Below are 24,751 nucleotides of genomic sequence, written 5' to 3'. Positions count from 1 at the left end.
AAGGGACTGCATAGAAGCGAAAATTAGAGACATTAAATACGGGAATTGGGACTCTCTTTAGAAGAAATCCAGAAAGACAGAGGATACTCGATCATATAAGTAACATACAATTACACGACAGACCAGATATTCATGAATGGAAAGTTGGGGATAATGGGAAGTTGGTATCGATGAAAATATAGGAGGTAACCCGGGAAAAAGCGTAGAAAGTAGAATGGGATCCTCTTGTATGGTCAACGAAGATTATCCCTCGACATCAGTTCATCATATGGCTCGCCTTCAAGGAAAGACTCAGCACTCGTGATCGTATCATAAGTATATGAGCATCACGGACGCGAGCTGTCTTCTATGCAGAGGAAATAAAGAAACCATAGATCACATATTCGGGAGCTGTTGTATTGTAGTGCTCTCGCGGGAACGTGAAGAAGAATTCCAAGCACTGAGCAGAACTGGAATATTTGTAGGAACTGGAATTTACCGTTTTTTGAACTCACTAGAATTGAAAGCATTGTAATTAGATAATTCATTTATATTTTTAGATTTTTGGTTTTTATTCAGAATGATACGACTTCAAAATCATTCTAGGCCTGTCTAGAATGATCTCTTAAACTCGTGGTTTTTTCCCATTTTTGGGAATTTTTAATGAAATGACGCTAAGTCATTTTTCCAAAAATAAAGCTGTCTTCCGCGATGCCCATAATGTTGAATATGTCCTGCTTTGTTTCGTCCTTCATCCTCCATAAAATGCCACACCTTTGCTTTCATTAATAGTAAGACCTATAACATTAGAAAAATCCTTAGTGCAACCCAAATAGTTTTAATGGAATCGACGTTTGTGTGCGCTAGAATAAACAAATCGTCAGTAAACCATAAATGGGTTACCTCCTCTACCTCTCAAAAAGGATGAAATATGTATGTACGATTCTTTCGGAACATCGCGGAGATGCTCTCAAAGATCGCCATGATAGATACGAAAAGGTAAGAAGAGAGGGGGTCCCCATGCCTTACCCCATTTTCACACTTGAAGTAGCCTCCGTGGACTCCATTGACGCTAACAACAAAACAGGATGAAGAAACGCATTACATAATCCAATCAATAAAAATCATAGGAAAAGCATATACAACTAGAAAATCCTGAATGCCTTCCCATCTAACAGAGTCGAAAGTTTTATTGATATCTATTTTAAAAGTCACTCTTGGGAATATTTTCTTTTTCCCGTAGCCATTTAAAAGGCTCTACATGAAAAAAATATTATGAGAGATTGTCCTATCATTTATAAATGCAGATTGATTAAGATTTATTATTTTTCCAATGACATTTTTAAAGCGTTTAAAAATGATTTTTGAAATTATTTTATAAACCACATTGCAAAAGGAAATTGGTTAGAAATCTTGTACTTTTTCGGGCACCGCAGTTTTGGAGATCAAGGTCAGGACCACTGTATTTAACTGCTTTAACATCTTCTTGTTCATAAAAAACTCCAGAACCCCATCAGTAATATCTTTACCCACAACCGACCAATTGTCTTTGAAGAACTTTGCATTGAAATCATCCAGATCCGGGCTTTTATTTCCATCAATACTGAATAGAGCTTCTTTAACCTCAACCCTCGTGACAACCCTTATTAACTCTTGACTATCATAAGCAGAAAATTTTCTATCTATAATATGATATAAGGTATTTAGGTGACTTTGATGCTGTTTTTTTACATATTAGCTGTTTATAGAACACAATAGCCAGATTTTGTACACCCTTCTGACCCTGAACATATTCTCCATCATCATTCTTCAGCCTGTACACGTTGTTTCTCATGTTTCTAGCCTTGCATTTCTTGTAGAAGAAAGCTGTATTTTTATCACCCAATGAAAGTCAGCTCTGTCTTGACTTCTGCCTAACAAAGTTCTCTTCAAGTAGACTCAGCTTCTTGAAGTTTTTGAGTACATCCCTCTTCGCCTTATTGAGTTGTTCAACACTATCATCCCTTAATAACATTTTCTGAACCTCTTCCAGTTCATCTCTTGTAACCAAAACTCTACTGAAGATATTGTTGAACTTTATCTTGTCAAAGATTTGAAATTGATTCTTCAGGATCTTTAGCTTTTCAGAAACCTTGTACATATTGGACTCCTGACATCTGTAGACCATACACTTTGAAGAATATTCTTGAATTTTTCGTTTTCAATCCAGAAGTTGAAGAATTTGTAGGCCTTCTTGAACATCTCCTCCTTTTTCCAGAATAATTTAATCGGGCAATGATCAGAAATTTCAGGATTCAGAACATGAAGTTGACTTCTCGGAAATTGGTTGATCTAATTCTCATTGACCAGACATCTATCAATCCTACTTTTCCTTATGCGCTCATCTCCTCTTGTAGAAGACCAGTTGAAGAAGTTCCTAGAATTAGTAGGCTCAATACAACCCATATCTCTTATGCAGTCATTAAAGTGAATCATATCCTAAGTGATTTCAGATTCTAGGCTACGATCAATTTCATTTCTTGTTGCATTATAGTCACCAAGGACAACCCAAGATTTATCACTACCAATCTAATTCCTAAAGCAATTCTAGAGCAGTCATCTATCAGTGCTTGAGTTACTATTGTACACAATAGCAGAATGGAACACAATTCTGGTGATTCTGTCTTTGATCTCATCCAAGATTGTTTAATTATTAGAAAAGAGAGTCTTGACCTCAGCAACTTTATTATCCCAGATAACCTAGGTTCTTCTTGTTTTGTCATTTGAATTGTGAATAATTTCCCAACTTCTATCAATACACAACTTGCTAACCTTGTCAATGTTCCGGCTTTTTACTTTTGTCTTAAGAATACCCATAATAGTGATTTTCTAGTTCTCAATGATTCTCCTGATTTCTTTGCATTTCAGAGGGTCAATGAGATGCTTTATGTTCCATGTCACTATATTTATGAATGGATATAAGTGTTGGGTTCCTGAATTTCAAGGCTATCTTAGACCTCATCCTTAGAGAAGTTATAAGCATCACTTGACTCACTATCTTCAATGGCAATAGTTTGATTGTGTGGAAAGTTGTTGCCGCTCGGTGGGGAGTGTTTCTCATAGATCTCATCCTCTCCCGTGTAGAGTCAGTAGCCTTTGGATCCAGAATCGTTCTGCTTTGTCTTTGATTTTCAGCATGTTCATTTTTAGTAGGTCTCTTCTGACTTTGAACCTTTTCACTGCTGGATTCATGTATGTTATCGATTTTAATTTGCCCCACTTCAGAACTAAGACTCACTACCTTATTCAAGACCAACAGATCTTCTTCTACATTTGATTTCTTGATTTCACAAAACCCAAGATTCCCCAAATCATTCTCTAGAGTTTTCTTATTATTTGCAATATTTTCAATGTTTTTTTAGTCTAGGTTTCTCCTGGTCACAATCTCGAAAGGTGTCTCTAAGTCCAAGGATCGGATCAATTCGAATTCTGGTGACATTGTTTCTTTGGTTCCTGCTTTCATTCCTAGAACTGTGAGGATCAAGACTAGGTTTGCTTGCTTCATAAGGGCCAAGAATTCCATGTCCTAGAGATCTTTGAATACCAGAATATTTGGATCCATAACTGGTAGTTACATTAGGACCGGCATTAGTGTCACCAATAATAATAGGACCCTATCAATATCAGGACCGGCCTTGCCAAAACCAGCATTAACAGTACCAGTTGCATCAAGACCGACAATATCTAATCCAATGACACGAGTAGATCTGGGAACAGTAAGGCCATGACCAGGATTAACAGGGCCAATATGACTGGGATCAGCATGATGAGTAATTCTAGGAATGGTATGACTAGGACCTGCTTTATTATGACCAATACCATGACCAGGATTGGTATTATTAGGACCGGCGTTTTGAACAAGACCTATTCTTGAAAAAATAGTATCCTTAGGACCGGTGTTTTGAATTTGACTAATATGATCAGCTTTAGTAGGGTCAGCTTGTACTTTTACCCACTTCATTCTTTTCCCGATCTTCTTTCTGATCCTTATTTATTTTTGCATTTGATTGTCCATCCTATCAGCATTAATGCGCTCATTAATGTTAACTTCAGATCTGTTCACATTTCTAGTAGCATGGTTAGATTCATTTAGATCATCTTCCTAAACATTGTTATTGGACTTCAATTTTAGATTATTATTATTGACAATGCATTTGCTCATCGAGTGTGTGAAAGTGCTACAACACGTACATCGATTGGGCTTCCATTCATACTGAACTCCAATATCAAACATATTCCCTAGTCTATCCTTTAGTTCAAGCTTGATCGGGAGAGAGCTACTTGGATGTATTTCAACACTAACTATGTCCAGAGTCGCTCTCTCGTAGCCTTCCATTGCTGGATCAAACATAAGTGGTTTACCTATTATACTTGATATATAAGTTAGACCAGCCAGACCCATTATGTTGAATAAGTGTGGTGGAACATTCTTTAGATTCACCCAAATTTGTTCTAGTTCAGGCGGTCTATGATTAGTATTAAGTTCCTCGCTCCACTTGTACAACTTGAATCTTCTACCTTTGATAAAGGTATACTAACTCTCAATAATCGGCTTTTGCTTCCATTACGGAATGATAGAAAATAGAATCCATGATCGTTGATTGTGATGCTTTTTAGACCAGATGATTCCTACTTACCCATCAACATTCTTCTAACCACAGCAAATGGTGCTTTCATATTACCCATGAAATGACCAACTATGACAAAATCTCATGCCTTTACGCATTTTTTTCAATTTCTGGTGGAAGTTCAAACCGGGTTGGATGATCAAGAGTAATTACCTTTGGGAATAGGGTGTCTATTTGGAATTTTCCTTTTTCTAGATAAAGCATAACATTTCCATTCCAAACTTTTCCTTCATGCCAGGTTCTGTTTGGGTTGCTCATGATTGTGTACACCGTCGTTTTATCACATTTTGATATTTCCTTCATGGAATCAACCGTCCATTTGATCACTTCATCATATTGGTCCTTGTTGAATAGATTCCAATATTTTAGATAATGGTTGTTAAATTGAACATTCAGTTGGTCGCTTCTTTCTTAGCCATAATGATCTCATGTTTGTTGACTTGAAAGAACAGCTTCTTCATCTGGTTTCTCAGTCCTTCCAAGTTTGTTATTTCATTTTACCTCATTGACCACTATGGACCAACAGTAGGATCTTTATTATCAGCCGGAGGGCTCTCTTTGCTAGGAGTTGCAGCAACATGAGGAGCTAAGGAGATGACTGTTTCAGGGTTGCTATCTTTTTGTGTTTTATTATTCTTTTTATCCCATCCAAACCTTGTGTTTTCAACAAAACCATTTCCTTCAACTGATCCAATCTTCTTTAGTATGTCCTTGTCTGTGCTCTTATCATGTGTACCAAGTTTCCTCTTTTGAATGCTATCAATAGGAGTTTCGGGATCTAGAATAGCAAGAGGGAAAAAAGCACTTAGGTTTAATGTCTAAGGACTAGCTTAAAAAATCACGGTCTCATTAGGATTCACCTCTTCATTCTTCTTGGAACTTGAGTTATTTTCTTTCATATTTTTCCTTTCCTTAGTTTTCGATTCATTATTTTCCTTCCTAACTTTTTTGGAGTTACTCAATCCTATACCGATCCTTTCAATTTAAGCGCTTGTCTTAGGAGAGAAACGAAAAGGGCAAATTGGAGCACCAAAGCATGCAACAACCGAAATCGAAAATTTTACTAAAAGGGTTAGAAAATCTTGAGAGTACTTGTGCATGTCTAATATATTTTTAGAAACACTTTGTTCTCGATTACATAACTTTTCGGGTTTCGATACACCTAATATGACTGATAAAACGGGATTTTTTCTGAAAGTGTTCCGAAAATTCTGAAGATTTATAAGGAGGTCAAAAATATTTTTTTGAATTTACAACGATAATTTCATAATTTTCAGACTATGGAGCTCCTGAAATGAGCGTTCCAAAATAATCTGTTTTTCAAACAGCCCCAAAAAATTATGGGAAAATGTTATTTTTGTTAAAAATAATATTTTTGATCACCCCTGAATTTTTGGAATTTTTGGAATTTTTAGAATTTTTATAAAATTGTTAGACAATTCTAGATCAACTAAAACTTCAAATGACCATAACTTTTGACTCAGGTCACCATTGAGGCTGAACCAATAGCGTTTGAAATTTCAACTTGTTAGATTCCACATTGATGTTGGAAGTAATCTTCAAGACTAGCCTAAGGTCCATGTAATTTTCGATGGAACGTCAAGGGTCTCGAAATGGATACCTTGGATTAAGGGCGACCTAACGTGGGCTGTATTTCTACCCACCAATAATACTTAGTTTCATATAAAAGCTAACTCAAAGATGGTTATGCCAAATAAAAGATATGAATTTTCAAAGTCAGTCCATGCTCTAGTTCGCTCCTAGAATGGAGTGGGTGAGCTTCCATCGTATTGTTGAGAAAAATTGACTATCCCAGCTGATGTATGGAGACACTAGACCACTTCCATATGAACAGAATAACTCTTAGCTTTCTAACCATATTTTTCAATCCAAATGCAATGACCTATGGCATTAGTTATGAACTAAAGACTAACGACATGTCTAGTTTGATCATGTCTTCGTCGCATCATCTTCAACAGCCAATTTGAAGAGGTTAAGGGCGTCAATGTTACTCTGATTACAAACCAACATGGTAGAGGACTCTCTCAACTTTTCAAAACATCTAAGAACAGCTAAATCCTGCATTAGTAGTACCGGTTGCATCATGACCAGTATTATCTAATTTAGTGACATGAGTAGATCTGAGAACAGTGAGGGCAAAACTAGGGTTAGTAGGGCCAGTATGACTAGGATCAGCATGATGAGAAACTACAGGACCGGTATGACTAGGATCTGCTTTATTATGATCGGTACCCTGACCAGGACTGGTATTATCAGGACCGACTTTTTGAATAGGAAATATTCTTGAAAAAACAGTATCCTTAGGACCGGTGTTTTGAACTTGACTGATAGGATCAACTTTAGCCGGGCCAACTTGTACTTTTACAAATCTTGATCTTGATTCAAACAATAATTTTATAACAATCTAGAAAAAAAATATTTAGCAAATGAAAAAAAATATCATTACCATTTTTAACTTTGATGATAGTGACAAAATACTAGTTTTTTAATTCTAAGAATGATCAATTTGAGTCATTTTTATAAATGCAAAATGAATTTGAGGAAGCAAAATCAAATTCTTCTACCTTTTCTAAATGGATGAATTGATTTTCTAAATTTATACTTAAACATTGCTTTTAATATGCAATTTTTTTTATTTAGCAGATTGGTGGGAGATTTTTACAGTTACAATGCACTCCCCCTCTACCAGCTCAACGCAATTTAATGCGGCCTCCCCACATTGTATCCTCAACAGCCAATGTGTACTCCCGATAACTATAGCACTCCAAGATTTACTATAAGGGGCACAAGATATCACCAATACTAGATCTAAACGCACAGACATCAACATTTGATTCCTCAACATTTGGAGGTGAGTAAATGAACGGATAATATTTCTATTGTAAGCATTGCGCCAACTCATTCTTTGATTCATTATTCGAAACTTGTTTCATTATCCGCGTCAGTGTGTAGTATTGTATCAATAAATACCTAACATATATGATGGAATATATTAGTGTTCATTTTGTTTGGGGATTTTGTAAGCTATTTGTTACAACATTGCATTATCTTAGTTCTCATTAGTGATATCATTACAAGTGTAATCTCTACATTTATCTCGATCTAAAACCTTATAATCAAATTTCTTTGATTTAAAAAATATAGTAGTATAATTGATTAATGTTTAGATAACCTCAAATCGTTGTTTGCTTCAACTTGTTGGAAAGTTGTTTATTGTTAATCGCTCAGAGTTTTTACGTATTTTTGCGCCGTTCTTTGGTACCATGATTAAAGTTTTAGTGCAAAATCATAATCAACATATTGTGTGTGCTGATTTATTATTCATATATAAAGAACTCCAAATGTTTTTCAGATTTTATTTACCTAACGACACAAATTCTAAGATTTTAATTTATTAAGTTTGTGATTTTAAGTAAAATTGTAGTGGGTAGTGTGAGAATCTTAAATTCTCATAAAAATAACTAAAATTTGGTTATTTGTAAAACCAAAATTGAAACTTTCAAAAATAAAACTTAAACTGAAATACATTAATTTATCAAACAATCATTAATCTAGTATTTGGTAATGGATATTATTATTAATTTAAAGAGTACTTGTAATAAAAAATAAATTAATTAATATCTAAGACAAATTTTTTACTTTAAATTGTTGGTTATTTTGACATTAATATTGAGAGAGTATTTAAAATTATAATAGTTTATTTTAAAAATATATGTGTAATATATTATGATTATTTATATATAATTAAGTATAAATAATAATTAGGTTCTTTAGGATCGTTTGATTGTTATCATTTAATCATAGTTAAAATTTGTTTATTCTTAACCCTCCCACTTTTAGATTTTAATGAAATGTTTTTAATCGTTTTCCTAAAAAAAAAAGTATAAATAATAATAACTAAAAGACTTAAAAATTAGTTATAATTACCAAAGTAGTTATAGTACTCTATTCATTTGAATAAATAATATTATTTTAATTTATAAATATAAATTAATTTTAATTATGTAAACTTATATAAAATCGAAAAAATAATAAATTCATAAAATTTAATATTAATAAATTAAACATAGTAAAATTTTAATTAATGTAAGAGTTTATTTATACTAAACTTTTTTAAAATTGTAAAATATCAAAAATAAATTAAATTTAAGATTTTAGTTAACCATTATATAATCAAAATCAATAACTATGAATGGAAATCAACTTCAAACTTCACTTTTTTCACATTTGTTTCAATATCAAAATCAAATATTAATAAATAATTATAACATTTCTCATTTGTTTCATTAATACTAAATTTAGGTGGATGTAAATGGGTACCAGTATATCTGAAATCCATGTGTATCCGATGGTCGCGTTTATGTATTTTAAATTGGGGGTAGAATTGGAGATTGAGAATGAAAAGGATTACCCGATCAGATTTGGAGTCGGGAGAAAGAGGTGCAAAACCCAAACTCGATACCCGAAATATTAATGGTAAATATAAATATATATATATATATATATATATATATATATATATTAAATAAAGTTTAAAATAACTTTTCAAATTTTACAATCATTACAAATTTACAATAAATATATTATTTATGTAACTTATACACACTCCACAACAACATCATTTCAGTTTATCTTCCCCATAACTCTTAATTTTTCAATATTTTAATAATAATTTTTTTTCTTTTTATTCACTCCACTTTTTATTCGAATTCAAAATTTTTTTTAATTTTTTTCACAATCCTTTTAGTTTTTGTTGAATACAATATGTAATAACAACAAAGTTGTTATATTTTTCAATTTTTACAAGATAAATATGCAATACATGTCAGTACTATTTTTATTTATGTTTTAATATTTAGTATATTTGGAAAATAATTACAATATAAATTCATATTTTAAGCGGGTAATGAGGTATCTGTTGGGAATCGAGTACCGACAAATCGGGAATGAGATACAAATAGAGATATTTATCATGTTCGGGGTCGGGGTCAGATAGTAAAAAAATATTGGGTTCAGAATAGGTACTCCATTCCCCGTCACCCAACTGCATGTAAGATACCCGTTGACATCCCTAACCTCAAGCTAATGAAAAAAATAAATTAAAGAGAATTAACCAGACATTCCAAATCTATAATCCCGTTTTAACTCAAATTGTTTTGAAATGAACAAAATTGATTGGAAATGTTTGTTTTTCTCATTATTCACATTGATTTGATTTTGATATTTTATCTCAATTTCATTAGATAAACCCATTAAATATCATGATCAACTTTCTAGATTTTATGTTCTCAAAGTCAAAATATATGATTTTGAAAAATATTTTATTTCATTTTATATATATATATATATATATATATATATATATATATATATATATATATATATATTAAGCCTTCATCATTTCAAGCTTAGGAGGCTTTAGTAACAAGCTTATGCTTTATAGCTAGTTTGATATTAGTTATTTAACATCTAAAATTTTTATATTATATAATATTTACTTTTATATATTAAATTACTTAATTTATTAACTAAAATACTTTTATTTTATTTTTATAAAATATATATTTTAAATTTAAAAAAAAATTATCAACAAATTAAAAATTCAAATAATTAAAAACACAAATAATTAAAAAAATTAATTAAAAACTCTCATACCAACCAACATCCAACAAACCCTAAAGAGGAAATAGAATAAATAATTAATTTAATAAAAAGGAAATTAAATAATTCATATACACACTCAAATACTTACAAACACGTACAAACATATACATTATGCTTGAAACAAACATAGGCTCCCCTTTACAATTTATTTAGGCATCATAATTTATCCACACAAAAGATAATACTCACTTTTAGGCAATACAATCCAAACACGATCTTATTTTATTAATAAGCTTCCTTAATTAATTAATTGACATGCTGATTGGCTAATTAATTCATTCATTAATTGTTGAGATGATGAGTCTCGATATCCTTGGTCAAGACAATGCAAAAGTCCAACATGGAGGTAGGATCCTCTACATCCTCATTCAATTTTTCATATTCTACTGTCCACGTCACCAGGTTATTCTCTCCGTCAGTGTCCACGTGGACAGTGAATATGCATATCTTGTACAACTCCAACAGGTCACCCTCGATAACATTAAAGGTCACTGATTTCTTCTCTTCATCTATTGCTTCTATTCTCTCCTTTGCCACCTTCTCCTTTCCATCTAACATTTAGTCACAAATTTTGTTGTTATAATGAAGAAATTATTCATAACTTATATAGGCCATGATCGATTGGATGGATATGAATTATAACTAAAGTAAAAAAATTAATTTTCTTGGTACAAATTTTAAGTAGATCACAAAATAATAGTAAAACTTAATAAAAACATATGTGTGGTTATTAATACTTACCATGAGTGTAGTTCCAGAAAATGACGGACCCAATAGTTCCCCAATCGCCCTCGTGAAGATCCACATTTTGGATGTTAGTCGGGGATATGTTGGAAATGTGATGAGGCTGAAACCGAAAAAGTTCGTGAAACACATCTCCATCCGATTTGATCTCCACTTGTTTGACGAGTTTTGACAATCCAATATGTGCCATGATCGATGGATATATTATCTCTAAGTGTTGATAGTGAAGTTGAGAAATTGCTTGGTTCTTGTTGCTATAGGCCTGAGTGGTGATTTAAACAAATTGATGTCTTAACCACTCAAATAGTAATATTTTAAAATAATATTAATGAGATTTGAACCAAATCTACATTTATAAATAAAAATTAAAACCAATAATTTGAACAACCTAATTAATTAGAACTTGTTTGGTAGGGGTAATTTCATTTCCCTAGTCAATTAAATCACTACAAATATGGATAATAGATATAATATTCCTTTTATATTTAACTCTTTTTTAAATATCTATATATTATTTTATTTGAAATTGTTACTTATACATTTATTTTTATTTGAAATATTTATGCTCTTTTAAACAGTAAAAAATAAGAACTCAACTACAAGTATTAATAATTCTTATTCTATGATTGAAATTTGAACTTTTAATAACAAATTAAAAACCATCAATCACCTAATGATACAACTATGTTATGTTTTTAATATTTGGATTATAGCTTATTTTGACTAGGGGTGTAAATTAGCCGAGCCGTTCGTGAGCTACTCGGTCAAAGCTCGATTCGAGTTCGGTCAAAATCAAATTCGAGCCGAGCTCGAGCCAGCTCGTTTAAGATTCGAGCCGAATTCGAGCTTAAGTAAGACTCGCTTGATGGCTCGTCGAGCTTTTTCGAGCCTAAATTATTTGTACTTTTATTTTTATTATATTTTACATTTTAACCAAAATTTAAAACATGCCCATAAGACTATTTATGGGCTTATTACTTATGATACTGATACCAAAATTATTGATACGTAAAAGATATGCGATTTTCAATATTTTGGTATAAGAAGATATACCAAAATAATATTTATAAATTAAAAAATATATATTATATAATACTTCTAAGAAAATAAATAAATTTAATGTTAATTTAATTATAGAAACATAATTTTTTTTAAATAAATCAAATCAAAATATAATTATACTGTAATATTATTTTATTTATGATTGTCTTTTTATTTTATTAATATGTGTGGTGAACTTATGATTGATGAATAGTGATTTAAGTTTTTATTTAAATAAAAAATAATATATAAATTTATTTAAATTCGAGCATTTTGAGCCGAACTCGAGCCTATGGTTATATGATCGAGCCGAGTTCGAGCTTAATATTGAAAGTTCGATCGAGCTCGTGCTCGAGCTCCAGCCGAACTCGAGTCATGGCTAGTTCGAGCTCGACTTAGCTCGTTTACACCCCTAATTTTGACTGATAAACTTATTTCGTCTTCAAATCAATTTACATTCATTTTCACCTCCAATTCATTCTCTCTAAGGGATAACTGTTCTTTTGGAGTAAGTCCTGTCTAACCGACACATTCAAACATAGTACGAGTTTTGTATTACAATATTATATTTTATAAATTCTTATCATATTATATATATATTTTAACTATATTTATATGACTATTGTCTTCTTCTTCAACATCAATATTCTTTATTATTTAGAGTTGATTTTGGGGCACAACATAAATATACAATATCTAAATATTTGGGAGACAAATGAGTAAAAATATCGTTCTCGTTTTAGTCTGCAATATTGTTGTCTACAGAGAAGGCTGAGGTGGACTTAAGTCCACCCCTAATTTTTTTAGAGGTTACTTGCATGTTGTAAACGTTCACCTCCCATACAAAACCCATGTGTTGATTTATTAATAATATATATTTTTTAATATTAAATAATGGTAATATACACTAGCGAGTTAAGCTTAATTGATGTAAATTATAAAAAAAAAATTATTTTATACAACTAATAATGTTCAAATTTCAATCTAATTTTTTTTAACTCATATTATTTAAATAATTAATAGTTAAAATATTAAAATGACTTATTTTTTATTGTATTCATTTACCCATTAATAAAATATGTGGATAAATTCTCTCTTCTAGGATAGTGAAAGAAAGATGTTGATACTTGATAGGGTATATATGTTACTAAAAAAATTTACGGTAAAAATGGGATATGACATTTAATATATTTAATATTTTTAATAATTTTAATAATTTTTAATTTAATTCAAATCAATAGTTTCTTATCTAATTATTAAAAAATGGGTCAAATTTATGTTTATTCGCTCGTTTTATCCATAAATTTCCTGTCATTTTCTTAAACACCTCAAATATTTTTCAAGCCTACCCAACTCAAATTTCTGGGTCCGTCCCAGGTTGTCTGGAAATGAAATATTATATATGCGTTGTCGTTTGATAATAAAGATGAAAAAGTAATCTCAAAATGAATATGAAAACTTTGTCAGTAGTAAAACTTAAAAATGAATGTATCACGTATAAGAGAAATTTTGTTTTGCAAATTTTTAACATATAATATTTTAAATAGATTTAGATATTCAACTATAAATTTGAAAAAATATCTAAATATATAAGAAGTAATTTCAAATAAAAATAAATATATAAGGAATAATTTAAAACAAGTTAATGTAAAATGAGATCTTAAACTTAGTTAAATATATATGGAACATTGTACCTATTATACTTTCAAAAATACTAAATTTGATTGTGGAGTTACTAAATTAAAAAAAAAACTTACTAAATTGTTTGTACTTTCTTTTTTTTTATTATAAATTTTTAATGTTAGTTTTTATAAAATAATTTTTGTCTAAATAATCTACTTCTATATTATTATAAACTGTTGTAACGGAACGCGTGAGATGACGTAAGCAATAAAGAACGATACAAATTTTAACGTAGTTCACCAAGATAAAACTTGGCTACGTCCATCAGAAAGAGATAATCTTATTAGGAAATCAAAACAAAAATTATATCACTACAACCTAGGGTTATGACACGAGTTTATATAACACTCGGTCCCTCGAAACCCTAACAGATACAATACTGGGACTGAAAACGATTCTCTCAAGGCAAAGACTTAAACTTTTTGAAGTGCCCGACTACACCTTTAAATAGGCTTCAACTAGGTCAACACAATATTTTGGCAAATAATATCCAAAATATTATCACAATACTTTCCTAGTTATATTACCATAACAAAAGATCACATTTCCTTTTGTGTTAATCTTATTTTCTTAAATCAAGATTACACACCAAAATGATATACTTTCTTTTTGTAAAATATTCTTTTTCCTTGCATCATCAATTTAAGAAATCTCAACAAATCTCCACATTGACTTGAATTCCCTCAAATACCCCAAATGCATTAATCAATGCCCAAATATTCTATCTCCTCTCTCTGATCCAAAGTTGTTATAAGACAACTTAACAAATGCATTCGTCAATGCCAGATGGCCTAGATGCACTCGTCGGTGTCGGATGACCTAGATGCACTCGCTGGTGCCGGATGGATTAGAAGCACTCGCTGATGTTGGATGGCCTAGATGCACTCGCCGATGCCGGATGGCCCAGATGCACTTGCCGGATGGCCCAAATGCTCTCGCCGGTGCCGGATGACCCGAATGCACTTGTCGGTGCCGGATGGCCCAAAAGCACTTGCCGGTGCTGGATGGTCCAAATGCACTTGTCGATGCTAGATGGCCCAAATGCACTCGTCGGTGATGGATGACCCAAATGTATTCGTCTCTATCTTTTAGATCCAGAGTTGTCTCCAAGATAGATTAACATCTTCTTAGGTAACCCAAATATTTAAGTCTACTCAGCAAATCTCCACCTTCACTTGAATACTCCAATTATTGCAAACCATAATAGCACAGACACATTAATCAATGCTAGATGTGACCCACATATATTTGTCAATACCAGAGATGGCCCAGATATATTTATCAATACCAGAGATGGCCTAAACACATTAGTCAATGTCAGATGTGACCTAGATGTATTTTTCAATGTCAGAGATGGCCCAGATATATTTGTCAATATCAAGTGTGGCCCAAATACATTAGTAAATGCCAAAGATGGCCCAGATGCATTAGTCAATGCTAGAGATGACCTATATGCATTAGTCAATGCCAGAGATGACTCAAATACATTAGTCAATGTGAGATGTGACCCAGATGCATTAGTTAATGACAGAGATGACCCAAATGCATTAGTCAATGTTATAGATAGTCCAGATGCATAAGTAAATGCCAAAGATGGCCCAGATGCATTAGTCAGTTCTAGAGATGGCCAGATGCATTAGTCAATGTTAGAGATGACCTAGATGCATTAGTCAATACCAGAGATGGATCAGATGTATTAGTCAATGTCAGATGTGGCCTAGATACATTAGTCAATGCCAGAGATGTTGCTAGATGTATTAGTCAATGCCATAGATGGCCCAGATGCATTAGTCAATGAAATAGATGGCTCATATGCATTAGTCAATGCCATAGATAGCCCGAATGCATTAGTCAATGCTAGTGGTGGCCTAGATGATCTACCACTTCTCTCTTCTAGATTTAGAGTTGTCTCCAAGACAACTTAACAACTCCTTTGTTAACCCAAATATTCAAGTCGACTCAGTAAATCTCCACCTTGACTTGAATACTCCCACTACAGAAAATCATTGTGCAACTTCATAACCGAATAAAGTTTCTTCATAGGTGAATGTTTCTGACGTATTCAACTCCTCCAGAATGACAATATAAGCGGTTGTTCTTCTCCTACAAATAACTTCAGCAACTTCAAAAACAAATATAGTTTCTTCGTAGGTGAATGGTTATGATGTATTCACCTCCTCTAGAATGACAATATCAGTGGTTGTTCTTCTCCTACCGATAACTTCAACAACTCCATAAGCCCTGTCATTTTAGTAAATCCCGCATATTGATTTACCACATTATCTTCTCCTCCAAAATGTCAATCTCAACGGTTGTTATACTCCTACCGATAACTTTAGTAAGCCCATAAGCCATGTCGTTGTAGTAGAGCTCGCATCTTGACCTGTCACATTATCTTCTCCTCCAAAATGACAATCTCAACGGTTGTTTGCTCCTATCAATAACTTCAGTAAGCCCATACGCCATGTCTTTTTAGTAGAGCACGCATATTAATTTTCCATATTATCTTCTCCTCTAGAATGACGATCTCAACAGTTGTTTCTGCTCATGTTGACAACTTTAGCGACCCCCATAAGCCCTATTGTTTCAGTGGAGCCCGCATCTTCATCTGCCACATTATCTTCTCCTCTAGATTGATAATCTCGATGGTTGTTCTGCTCCTACCGATAACTTTAGCAACCCATAAGTCATGTCGTTTTAGTAGAACCCGCATATTTATCTGCCATATTATCTTCTCCTCTAGAATGATAATCTCAACGGTTATTTCTGCTCTTGTCGATAACTTTAGCGGCCCCCATAAGCCCTGTTGTTTCAGTAAAGCCCGCCTCTTGATTTGCCACATTGTCTTCTCCTCTTGTACGTGTCGTCTTGATTCTTACTACTGCCATCTCAATTAAAGGAACAAACAATCGAATAACTTGAAGCTCTAATACCAGTTTGTTGTAACGGAACGCGTGAGATGACGTAAGCAATGAAGAACGACAAAAATTTTAACGTGGTTCACGAAGATAAAACTTGTCTACGTCCACCAAAAATAGAGAATCTTATTAGGAGATCAGAACAGAGATTACATTAGTACAGACTAGGGTTATGACACGAGATTATATAACACTCGGTCCCCCGACTACACCTTTAAATAGGCTTCAACTAGGTCAACACAATATTTTGGCAAATAATATCCAAAATATTATCACAATATTTTCGTAGTTATATTACTATAACAAAACATCACATTTCCTTTTGTGTTAATCTTATTTCCTTAAATCAAGATTACACACCAAAAATATATACTTTTTTTTGTTCAATATTCTCTTTCTTTCCTCGTCAATTCAAGACATCTCAGCATAAACCATAAATGGATTTTCTTATAATAAATAAACTCAGATCAAACAAAGTGATTAATTAATGATAATTAGCTGCTATCATTCATGCATACGTACGTGCGATTATTTGATTAATATGCTCATAAAATTATTTGGTCGGTTGTTCCCGAAGGAGTGGTTGAAATTTAATATATAATATTGTTATCATTTTTATATAGGTAAATTTATTTTATTCGAAAATCTTATTTTCTTTCTTGTATAATTAGACTTATGCCTTGGTGAGAAATATAAACCGACATTAGAAACAAGCCTATAAGTGATTTATTAAACTTCTTCCTTAGAGTAGATAAACATTAGAATTAGAAAGGACAAAGTTTATGAACTTTATCGTGAAAGGATATATTAGATTAAGTTTATTTTGTAAGGATTTTTATTTTGAAGTATGGATTGGGTAACTTAAATTATTTTTTTATTCAACATGTATTTGATAAAACTCAATCATGTATTTAAATTGTGGGCCATGAACGTTTCGATTCCATCTACTTTAATTCCAAAAAATTAAATACTAATATTTGACTTATACATTGAATAAATGTAATTTTAAAAATTGTTTTGTTTTTAAATGTTTACAATTGTTGCTGAAATATGGATCTACCATGTCAAAATACCGCAAATTCGGATATATATATTATCGAAGTTATTGAAGAAAATTATTGCACAAACTACCACAAATTTGGATATATATATATATATATATATATATATATATATATATATATATATATATATAATAAAAGATATTAAAGAAATAATTGCATAAACTACCGAAAATTGTATTGCATCATTTTCAAATATTAAGCATTCGAATATAATTCATATTGAATATTGCAAACCCAAGGCGGATACATTTGCAAAAGTTAATGCAAACTAATCGGGTATAAATATTTTTAACCATGGTTAGTTACAACTTTATCGAATAAAAGATTTTTTTTACATTATTTTGGGTTTTTTTTTGGGAAAATGACTTACCGTCATTTCATTAAAAATTTCCAAAACGGGAAAAAAACCACGAGTTTAGGAGATCATTCTAGATAGGCCTAAAATGATTTTGAAGTCATAACATTCTGAATAAAAGGTAAAAAGCTAAAAACGTAAATGAATTATCTAATTACAATGTTTTCAATTCTAGTGAGTTTAAAAAATGATAAATTCCAGTTCTTACAGATATTCTAGTTCTGCTCCATGCTTGGAATTCTTCTCCACGTTCCCGCGAGGGCACTGCAATCCGATACAATATCTTTCCATAACTCTTTAACGCTCCTATGGGTTCTGCCATATACTCTTGCATTCCATTCTTGCCAAATGTTATACACCACTGCTCCAAAGCCGCACTTGAACACGCTTGTAGCAAATCTATTTCTTTTGGCTTTGAGTAGTGCTGCTTCTTTGATTTCATTCCATTCGTTCGGGAAACTGATCAGCTCTAGACCTTTATAGAATCTGTCCCAAAGCTCCGAAGCAATACAGAAACTCCCGAATAGGTGATCTATGGTTTCTTCATTTCCTTTACATAGAAGACAGCTCACGTCTGGAATGCTCATATACTTGCTGATATGATCACGAGTGTTGAGTCTTTCTCAGAAGGCGAGCCAAAGGATGAAATGGTGTGTAAGGATAATCTTCGTTTACCATACAAGAGGAGCCAATTCTACTTTCTACGCTTTTTCCCGGGTTACCTCGCATATTTTCTTCGTTACCAGCTTCCCATTGTCCTCAACTTTCCATTCATGAATATCCGGTCTGTCGTGTAGTTGTATGTTACTCATATGATTAAGTATCCTCTGTCATTTTGGATTTTTCTTAGGAGTAAGTCCCAATTCCCGTCATTAATGTCTCTAATTTTCGCTTCTGCGTAGTCCCTTCTGATACGGGTATTTTGAAACTCCTCCTTATGGATGATATGCTGGTTTTCGAACCAGGGGTCGTGCCAAAATAGAGTGTATTTCCTGTCCCCTAGTTAGATGTCATAAAGATCTGCAATATCGCTTCTTAGTTTAAGAATATTTTTTTGAGACCAGCTCATACCTTCATGAATTTCGCAGGTCCAGATACTGGTTTCATGTTTCATACACCTCGTATGCACACATTTGATCCATAGTGACTCCTAATTGCGCTCCAAAGCCCACAGATGCTTAAAAGTGAGATCCTTGTTCCACTCGATAAAGTTCTTCAAGTCGATGCCTCCCTCGTCCTTCGGTTTATAGAGAGCGGTCCATTTAACTTTATTTCCCCCTCTTCTGCTACTGCCCTAGATAAAGTTCCTCATTAGCGTGTCGAGCTCCTTCATTACCTTCTTCAGAATGACCATCTGCTACGCCTAGTAGCCAACTATGCTCATGAATACGGTTTTGATAAGTTCGATCCTCCCTGCATAAAAAAGTTTTTTCGCTACCTAGCCAGATATCGTATTTTTTATCTTTTCAATCAACAGTTTGCAGTATTTTGGGTTTTAGTGCAAATTATATGAGAACCGGTATTGTACTCGATAATGCAAATTTGCAATTGGTTGATTTGCAATATATATTTGATATAATTACAGTTTTAATTGCGAGCCTCTTGAATAAAACTAAGATAATGACTAATGACCAGTTTTAAAGTAAATATTGTTACAAACCACCTGTTGCAAATCTAAAGATTTTTTTTTTTATATTGTGCCTAGGAAAAAAGTTTTAAGTATTTGTATGATTAATTCATTTACATTGTATATGTACTATTAAAAATGTTAAAAATGGGTTCATTTAAATTCTCACTTAACATCCATACAAAGGAAGAGAGAGAAAAGTTTTGAGATTTTAGGTTTTCGGCGAAAATTTCGGCAGGAAATTCTCTCATAACGAATATACGATCGACACGATTTGTACGGTATCAAAGTTGCGGTTCGCTTATTGTGATCACGTTGTTAGTTGCTTAATGTTGTTTGTCAAACGTGCGCACGATTGACACAATCGACACAATCGGCACGAACAACACAATATCGACTTTAATTTCTAGGTCGGTCATTCATCTACAAAGTTTGTTTGGAATGTTAGGGTTTCTAATTTACCCTGTTTTGTATAGTTAGGGTTTCTGGTGTACACTATTTTGTAATTGCTCTTCTTTGTTGCTTTATTCTATTTTTCATTAAAATGGGAAGAAATAAAAGCAATATAAGGAAGTCAAAGAATTTGTGATAGAAGGTTTAAGGGACGTAGCTGAAAAAAATTTGATAGAATTGCTGAAGAAATAATTCAGGGGAAATAGGAATGTAGCAAAGGTAAGTAACCAATTGTTGTTAAAAATTCTGAAGAAAATGTGACAAGAAAAGAGGGGAAGCAAAAAGGAATTTAGAAGGTTGATTATAATGAAAGAGCCAACTTGTATAGTCTTAAACACCTGATTACCAAACTCCTAATGCATGCTAAGAAGGGAGAAATCACAAATCAGTAAAGAGAAAGTTCAACAAATAACAGTCCAACTCAATATTCATTATCTCAGGACTGAAATTTACTAAAGAAAACATAATATGAGGAGATATTTAAATGTAATCAGTTAATGCAATCAAGAGTAATTCAATGAAGGAGTTAATGAAAGATCCCAAAACCAAGACCTACACTATCATGAGTAATTCAACATAGAAAGTCAACGAGGTATAATGAAGAATAAACTAGAAAAGAAATTTGAAGATCATGCCTACAAAGGAAAAATCTACTTGGGTGATATCCAAGTAAAGGTAGAGGTACTCAACTCTCCTTTTGAATTTAAACTGTCTTCTAAAGTAGAGGAGAAATGTATTGAAGACTGAAAGTTTGTGTTGGTTAGAAACTTCATTGGAAAAACAGAGTATCATTCTGAACTACCAAAGAGGCTCTAATTAAACAGTGGGGAGAAAAGGGACCTGAAAAAGTTTCTGCAAACATGCATGACCTCTACTTCATATAGTTCAAAAATGGCTTAAATCTGAAAGAAATCTTGGAGAATGGGCATACTTACATAGGATCAAATTGCATGAACTTGGAAAAGTGGTCAGAAGAGATGAATCTACAGAGCAGACCAAAGAAAACTATCCAATTTTGGTTCAAGCTCTGGAACATTACAGCCCATATGTACAATGCTGAAGCGATTAGTCACTTAATTTGCAAGTAGAATTGGGAAACCATTATATATGGACTCAATAACTGATGGAGGAGAGCACTTGTCCTTACTCCTTTACTAGAATTAACATTGAAGTGCATCCTATGAGTGTCCTACCAATGAAAATGGAAGTTGTTGACAGAAAAGGAAAGCATAATGACATAGTTATGAATAGAAACCAAAAAGATGTGATTTTTGTAACACTTTTCTACACAATAAATGTGATAAAGCTAAAGAAGAAGAGTAAAAAAAGTCACGAAACAGAAAAGAAAAAGAAGGAAATAGAGGAGGCTAAACTCAAAGATCAAACATTTGTAAAAGAAAGCAAGAAGGATTCTAAGAAAAAGGAAAACAACAAAAGAAAGAAAGTAAAGGAATCAAGGTGAAAAGGAAAAGAAAATTTTCTGTAATGCAAAGGATTAGACCTAAAATGGAAGATGAACCTCAAGTTGTTGTTAAGGAAACTCAATATAAAAAACCCTAAATTTCAAAGCTGAAACAGAGAATTCTAAAACCGATAAAGAAGATTCCAAAACCGATGTGGAGTCTGAAGCTAAAGCTGAAGATAAGGAAAACAAGAATACATAAATTTAAGTTGAAGATAACAGAGGTAAAAGCCCTAAAATTCTCAGAAACAATTATTTCTATCAAATTAGAACAGGCTCGTACAAAGAGAGAATTAAAAATGAGAAACAACAATAATCATCATCCTCTTCAATACAATCTCCTTTTATCGTTAGAGGAAGAGGAAGGGAAGAAGGTCTCTCAATGAAGATAAATGACATGCGAATATCCTAGGCTGTGATTTTTAGGTTTGAATGTAGTCTTTTCTGTTTATAATCTCTGTATTTTTAAAATATATAAATACTACTAATCAATTTTTTTTAGAGTCTTTTGATTGTCATTCTTAATCATAGCTAAGGTTTGTCTAATTTTGATTTCTAACTCTCCACTTTTAAGATTTTAATAAAATAGTTTTAACCATTTCCAAAAAAAAATTTTCACTTATTAGAGTTATTCAATTTTATTGGTTCTTTCCAACTCCCAAACTCTATGTTAAATATGCATATTTAAAATTATATAAAATTATATATGTATTTCATATTAATATATATACACATAATTTATATAATTTTAAAATATGTTTATTAATTTAAAATTTACAAAATTAAAAGATTAGTAAAAATATTATACTAATGTATGTGAATTTATATAATTTTAAAATAATGTATTTATTATTTATATAATATTTTAATTTTAAATATATATATATAAATATATAAAATTTTTGATGTTAGTTGGTTTCAAATGAAGTGTTAACTAATTTATTTTTTTAAAATATTTTATAATTTTAAATAAAATCATATTTTAAATTTAAATACTCAAAAACTTTGTTTATATTTAAAAATAGAAAAATATTAAAAACTCATTTTTATAAAAAGAAATAATTTAAAAAACTAATTATGAAATTCTAGAAGTAATTGAAATATTGAACAAAATATGATTTAATATTGAAATGATAAAGAGAAAAATGTATAATACATATTCATAACTCATATTCTTCCTTATACAGTAAATAAGTTGATCATTTTTAAACTCTAAAATTGATTTGTTTTTTTAAATCTTAAAAGTTTACTATAAAAAATATTAGTTATATATTATTATCATATATAATTAAATATAAAATTAATTTAAAAAACAATACTAACTAAATAACCCTAAAAAATAATGATAGTTTCAAAATCAATTACATTTATTATTTTTTACAATTCACTTTATTTTGTAAAATTATAAATTGAAATAATTTATAAACTCAAAAATCTTTAAAAAATAATTAATTTTAAATTTTAAATAAATCAAAATTGTTAGTCTTTTTTAAAAGTTGTAAAATTATACAACTTTAAAAACTAAATCAAATTTCAACTATCTAGTCTCTTTCATCTCTTGTAACTAAGTCAGACATTTTTTTATATGTCTTAATTTAAAAGCTCTCCTTACTTTATAAAAAAAATGAATAAAATAAAATATGCCTAATATATTAAATTTCAACCGAACAATAATGTAATTTAATGATCACATGAATCACGACCATATTTTTAATGACACGTATATGACTCAGCTATTTCTGGACGGTAGCAGCTATATCTAATCAAATACTTTAAATTATCTGGGTTTATTTATTAAAATAAAATCCTGATATAGTTTATTATAAATCTAATTGTTTAATAAACAAATAAATTAATTAGATAGATTAATTTAAATAAATTATTATAAAATATACAAATAATATTTAATGATTTAATTGACTATGGAAATGAGATTACCCCAAACCAAACAATATCTTATTAGATTGCTCAAATTATTGGTTTAATTTTTATTTATAAATGAAGCTTTTGTTCAAATCTCATTAATATTATTTAAAAATATTAATATGTCAGCAGTTGATACATCAATTGTATAAATCACCACCAAAGCAATTCAACAAATTCACTATCAATATTTAGAGATAATATATCTATCAATCATGGCACATATTGGGTTATCAAAGTTGGTCAAACAAGTGGAGATCAAATCCCATGGAGATGTGTTTCATGAAATATTTAGGTTTAAGCTTCACCAACTCTCCAACATAACGCCTACTAAAATCCAAAATGTGGACCTTCACGAGGGTGATTGGGGATCGGTTGGTTCTGTCTTAGTCGGAAATTACACTCAAGGTAAGTATGGGTCATTTTCAATTTTGATGTTTTTTTTATCTTATGAATTAAATTCTATATCTTATGACTTATGATTCATTCATCCAAGCATTAGCTTATAAGTTATGAATAATTTATTCATTATAACAAATTTTGTGAATAAATGTTTATTAGATGGGAAGGAGAAGGTGATAAAGCAGAGAATAGAAGCAATAGATGAAGAGAAGAAATTAGTGAGCTTTAAGATCATTGAAGGTGACCTAATGGAGTTGTATAAGACATGCATCTTCACTGTCCACGTGGAGACCCATGGAGAGAACAACTTGGTGACGTGGACAGCAGAATATGAAAAATTGAATGAGGATGTAGAGGATCCCACCTCCATGTTGGACTTATGTATTGCCGTGACAAAGGATATTGATACTCATCATCTCAATAATTAAGTAATTAGCCATCCAAAAGCTTATAATAATTTAAAACCGGGTTCGGACCGGGTTTCCTAAAAGTGGGTGTGATGTTATGTGTGGATAATTATAAATGATTTTGAAAAAAAATATAAATGTGGTAATAAAGATGGTTAATGCCATAAATAAATAAAAAGGGCCTGAGCCTAGTTGTGTGATGAATGGTGTTTGTGTAAATGTTTTTGCAATTTTTTTATTTTAAAATTGTGAAAAAGTTTCAATATTGCATTATATATTTTTATTGCAAATAAATTGTATAATATTTTAAAGAAAATCCCTCAGGTGAGTTTAGGTCCTTG

General features: G+C 31.3%; 2 protein-coding genes across 2 annotated transcripts; one reads left to right on the top strand and one right to left on the bottom strand.

The window, feature by feature from the left end:
- Positions 1–10,600: 10,600 nt before the first annotated feature.
- Positions 10,601–11,276, bottom strand: LOC124911793 (kirola-like). The gene is made up of 2 exons (XM_047452311.1): positions 11,073–11,276; positions 10,601–10,882 (listed from the first exon to the last, which is right to left on the bottom strand). Exons 1-2 carry the CDS (start codon positions 11,263–11,265, stop codon positions 10,614–10,616), a joined length of 462 nt encoding a protein of 153 aa, XP_047308267.1. The 5' UTR covers positions 11,266–11,276; the 3' UTR covers positions 10,601–10,613.
- A 12,514-nt stretch (positions 11,277–23,790) lies between these two features.
- Positions 23,791–24,465, top strand: LOC124911794 (kirola-like). The gene is made up of 2 exons (XM_047452312.1): positions 23,791–24,009; positions 24,163–24,465. The coding sequence occupies exons 1-2, from the start codon at positions 23,817–23,819 to the stop codon at positions 24,429–24,431; spliced, it is 462 nt and encodes a 153-aa protein (XP_047308268.1). The 5' UTR covers positions 23,791–23,816; the 3' UTR covers positions 24,432–24,465.
- The last annotated feature ends 286 nt before the right edge of the window (positions 24,466–24,751 follow it).

The sequence above is a fragment of the Impatiens glandulifera genome, chromosome 8, assembly GCF_907164915.1.
Source record: "Impatiens glandulifera chromosome 8, dImpGla2.1, whole genome shotgun sequence".
Classification (NCBI taxonomy): Eukaryota; Viridiplantae; Streptophyta; class Magnoliopsida; order Ericales; family Balsaminaceae; genus Impatiens; species Impatiens glandulifera.
The sequence above is the reverse complement of the archived record's forward strand: the minus strand, read 5'-3'. Positions and strand labels throughout refer to the sequence as shown.

What these genes read in the sequence shown, in the direction of transcription:
- LOC124911794 (XM_047452312.1), top strand. Translation starts at nt 23,817, where the DNA reads ATGGCACATATTGGGTTATCAAAGTTGGTCAAACAAGTGGAGATCAAA. An exon ending in AGTCGGAAATTACACTCAAG is followed by an intron (nt 24,010 to 24,162) that starts GTAAGTATGGGT and finishes AATGTTTATTAG; the next exon opens with ATGGGAAGGAGAAGGTGATA.
- LOC124911793 (XM_047452311.1), bottom strand. Translation starts at nt 11,265, where the DNA reads ATGGCACATATTGGATTGTCAAAACTCGTCAAACAAGTGGAGATCAAA. An exon ending in TTTCTGGAACTACACTCATG is followed by an intron (nt 10,883 to 11,072) that starts GTAAGTATTAAT and finishes ACTAAATGTTAG; the next exon opens with ATGGAAAGGAGAAGGTGGCA.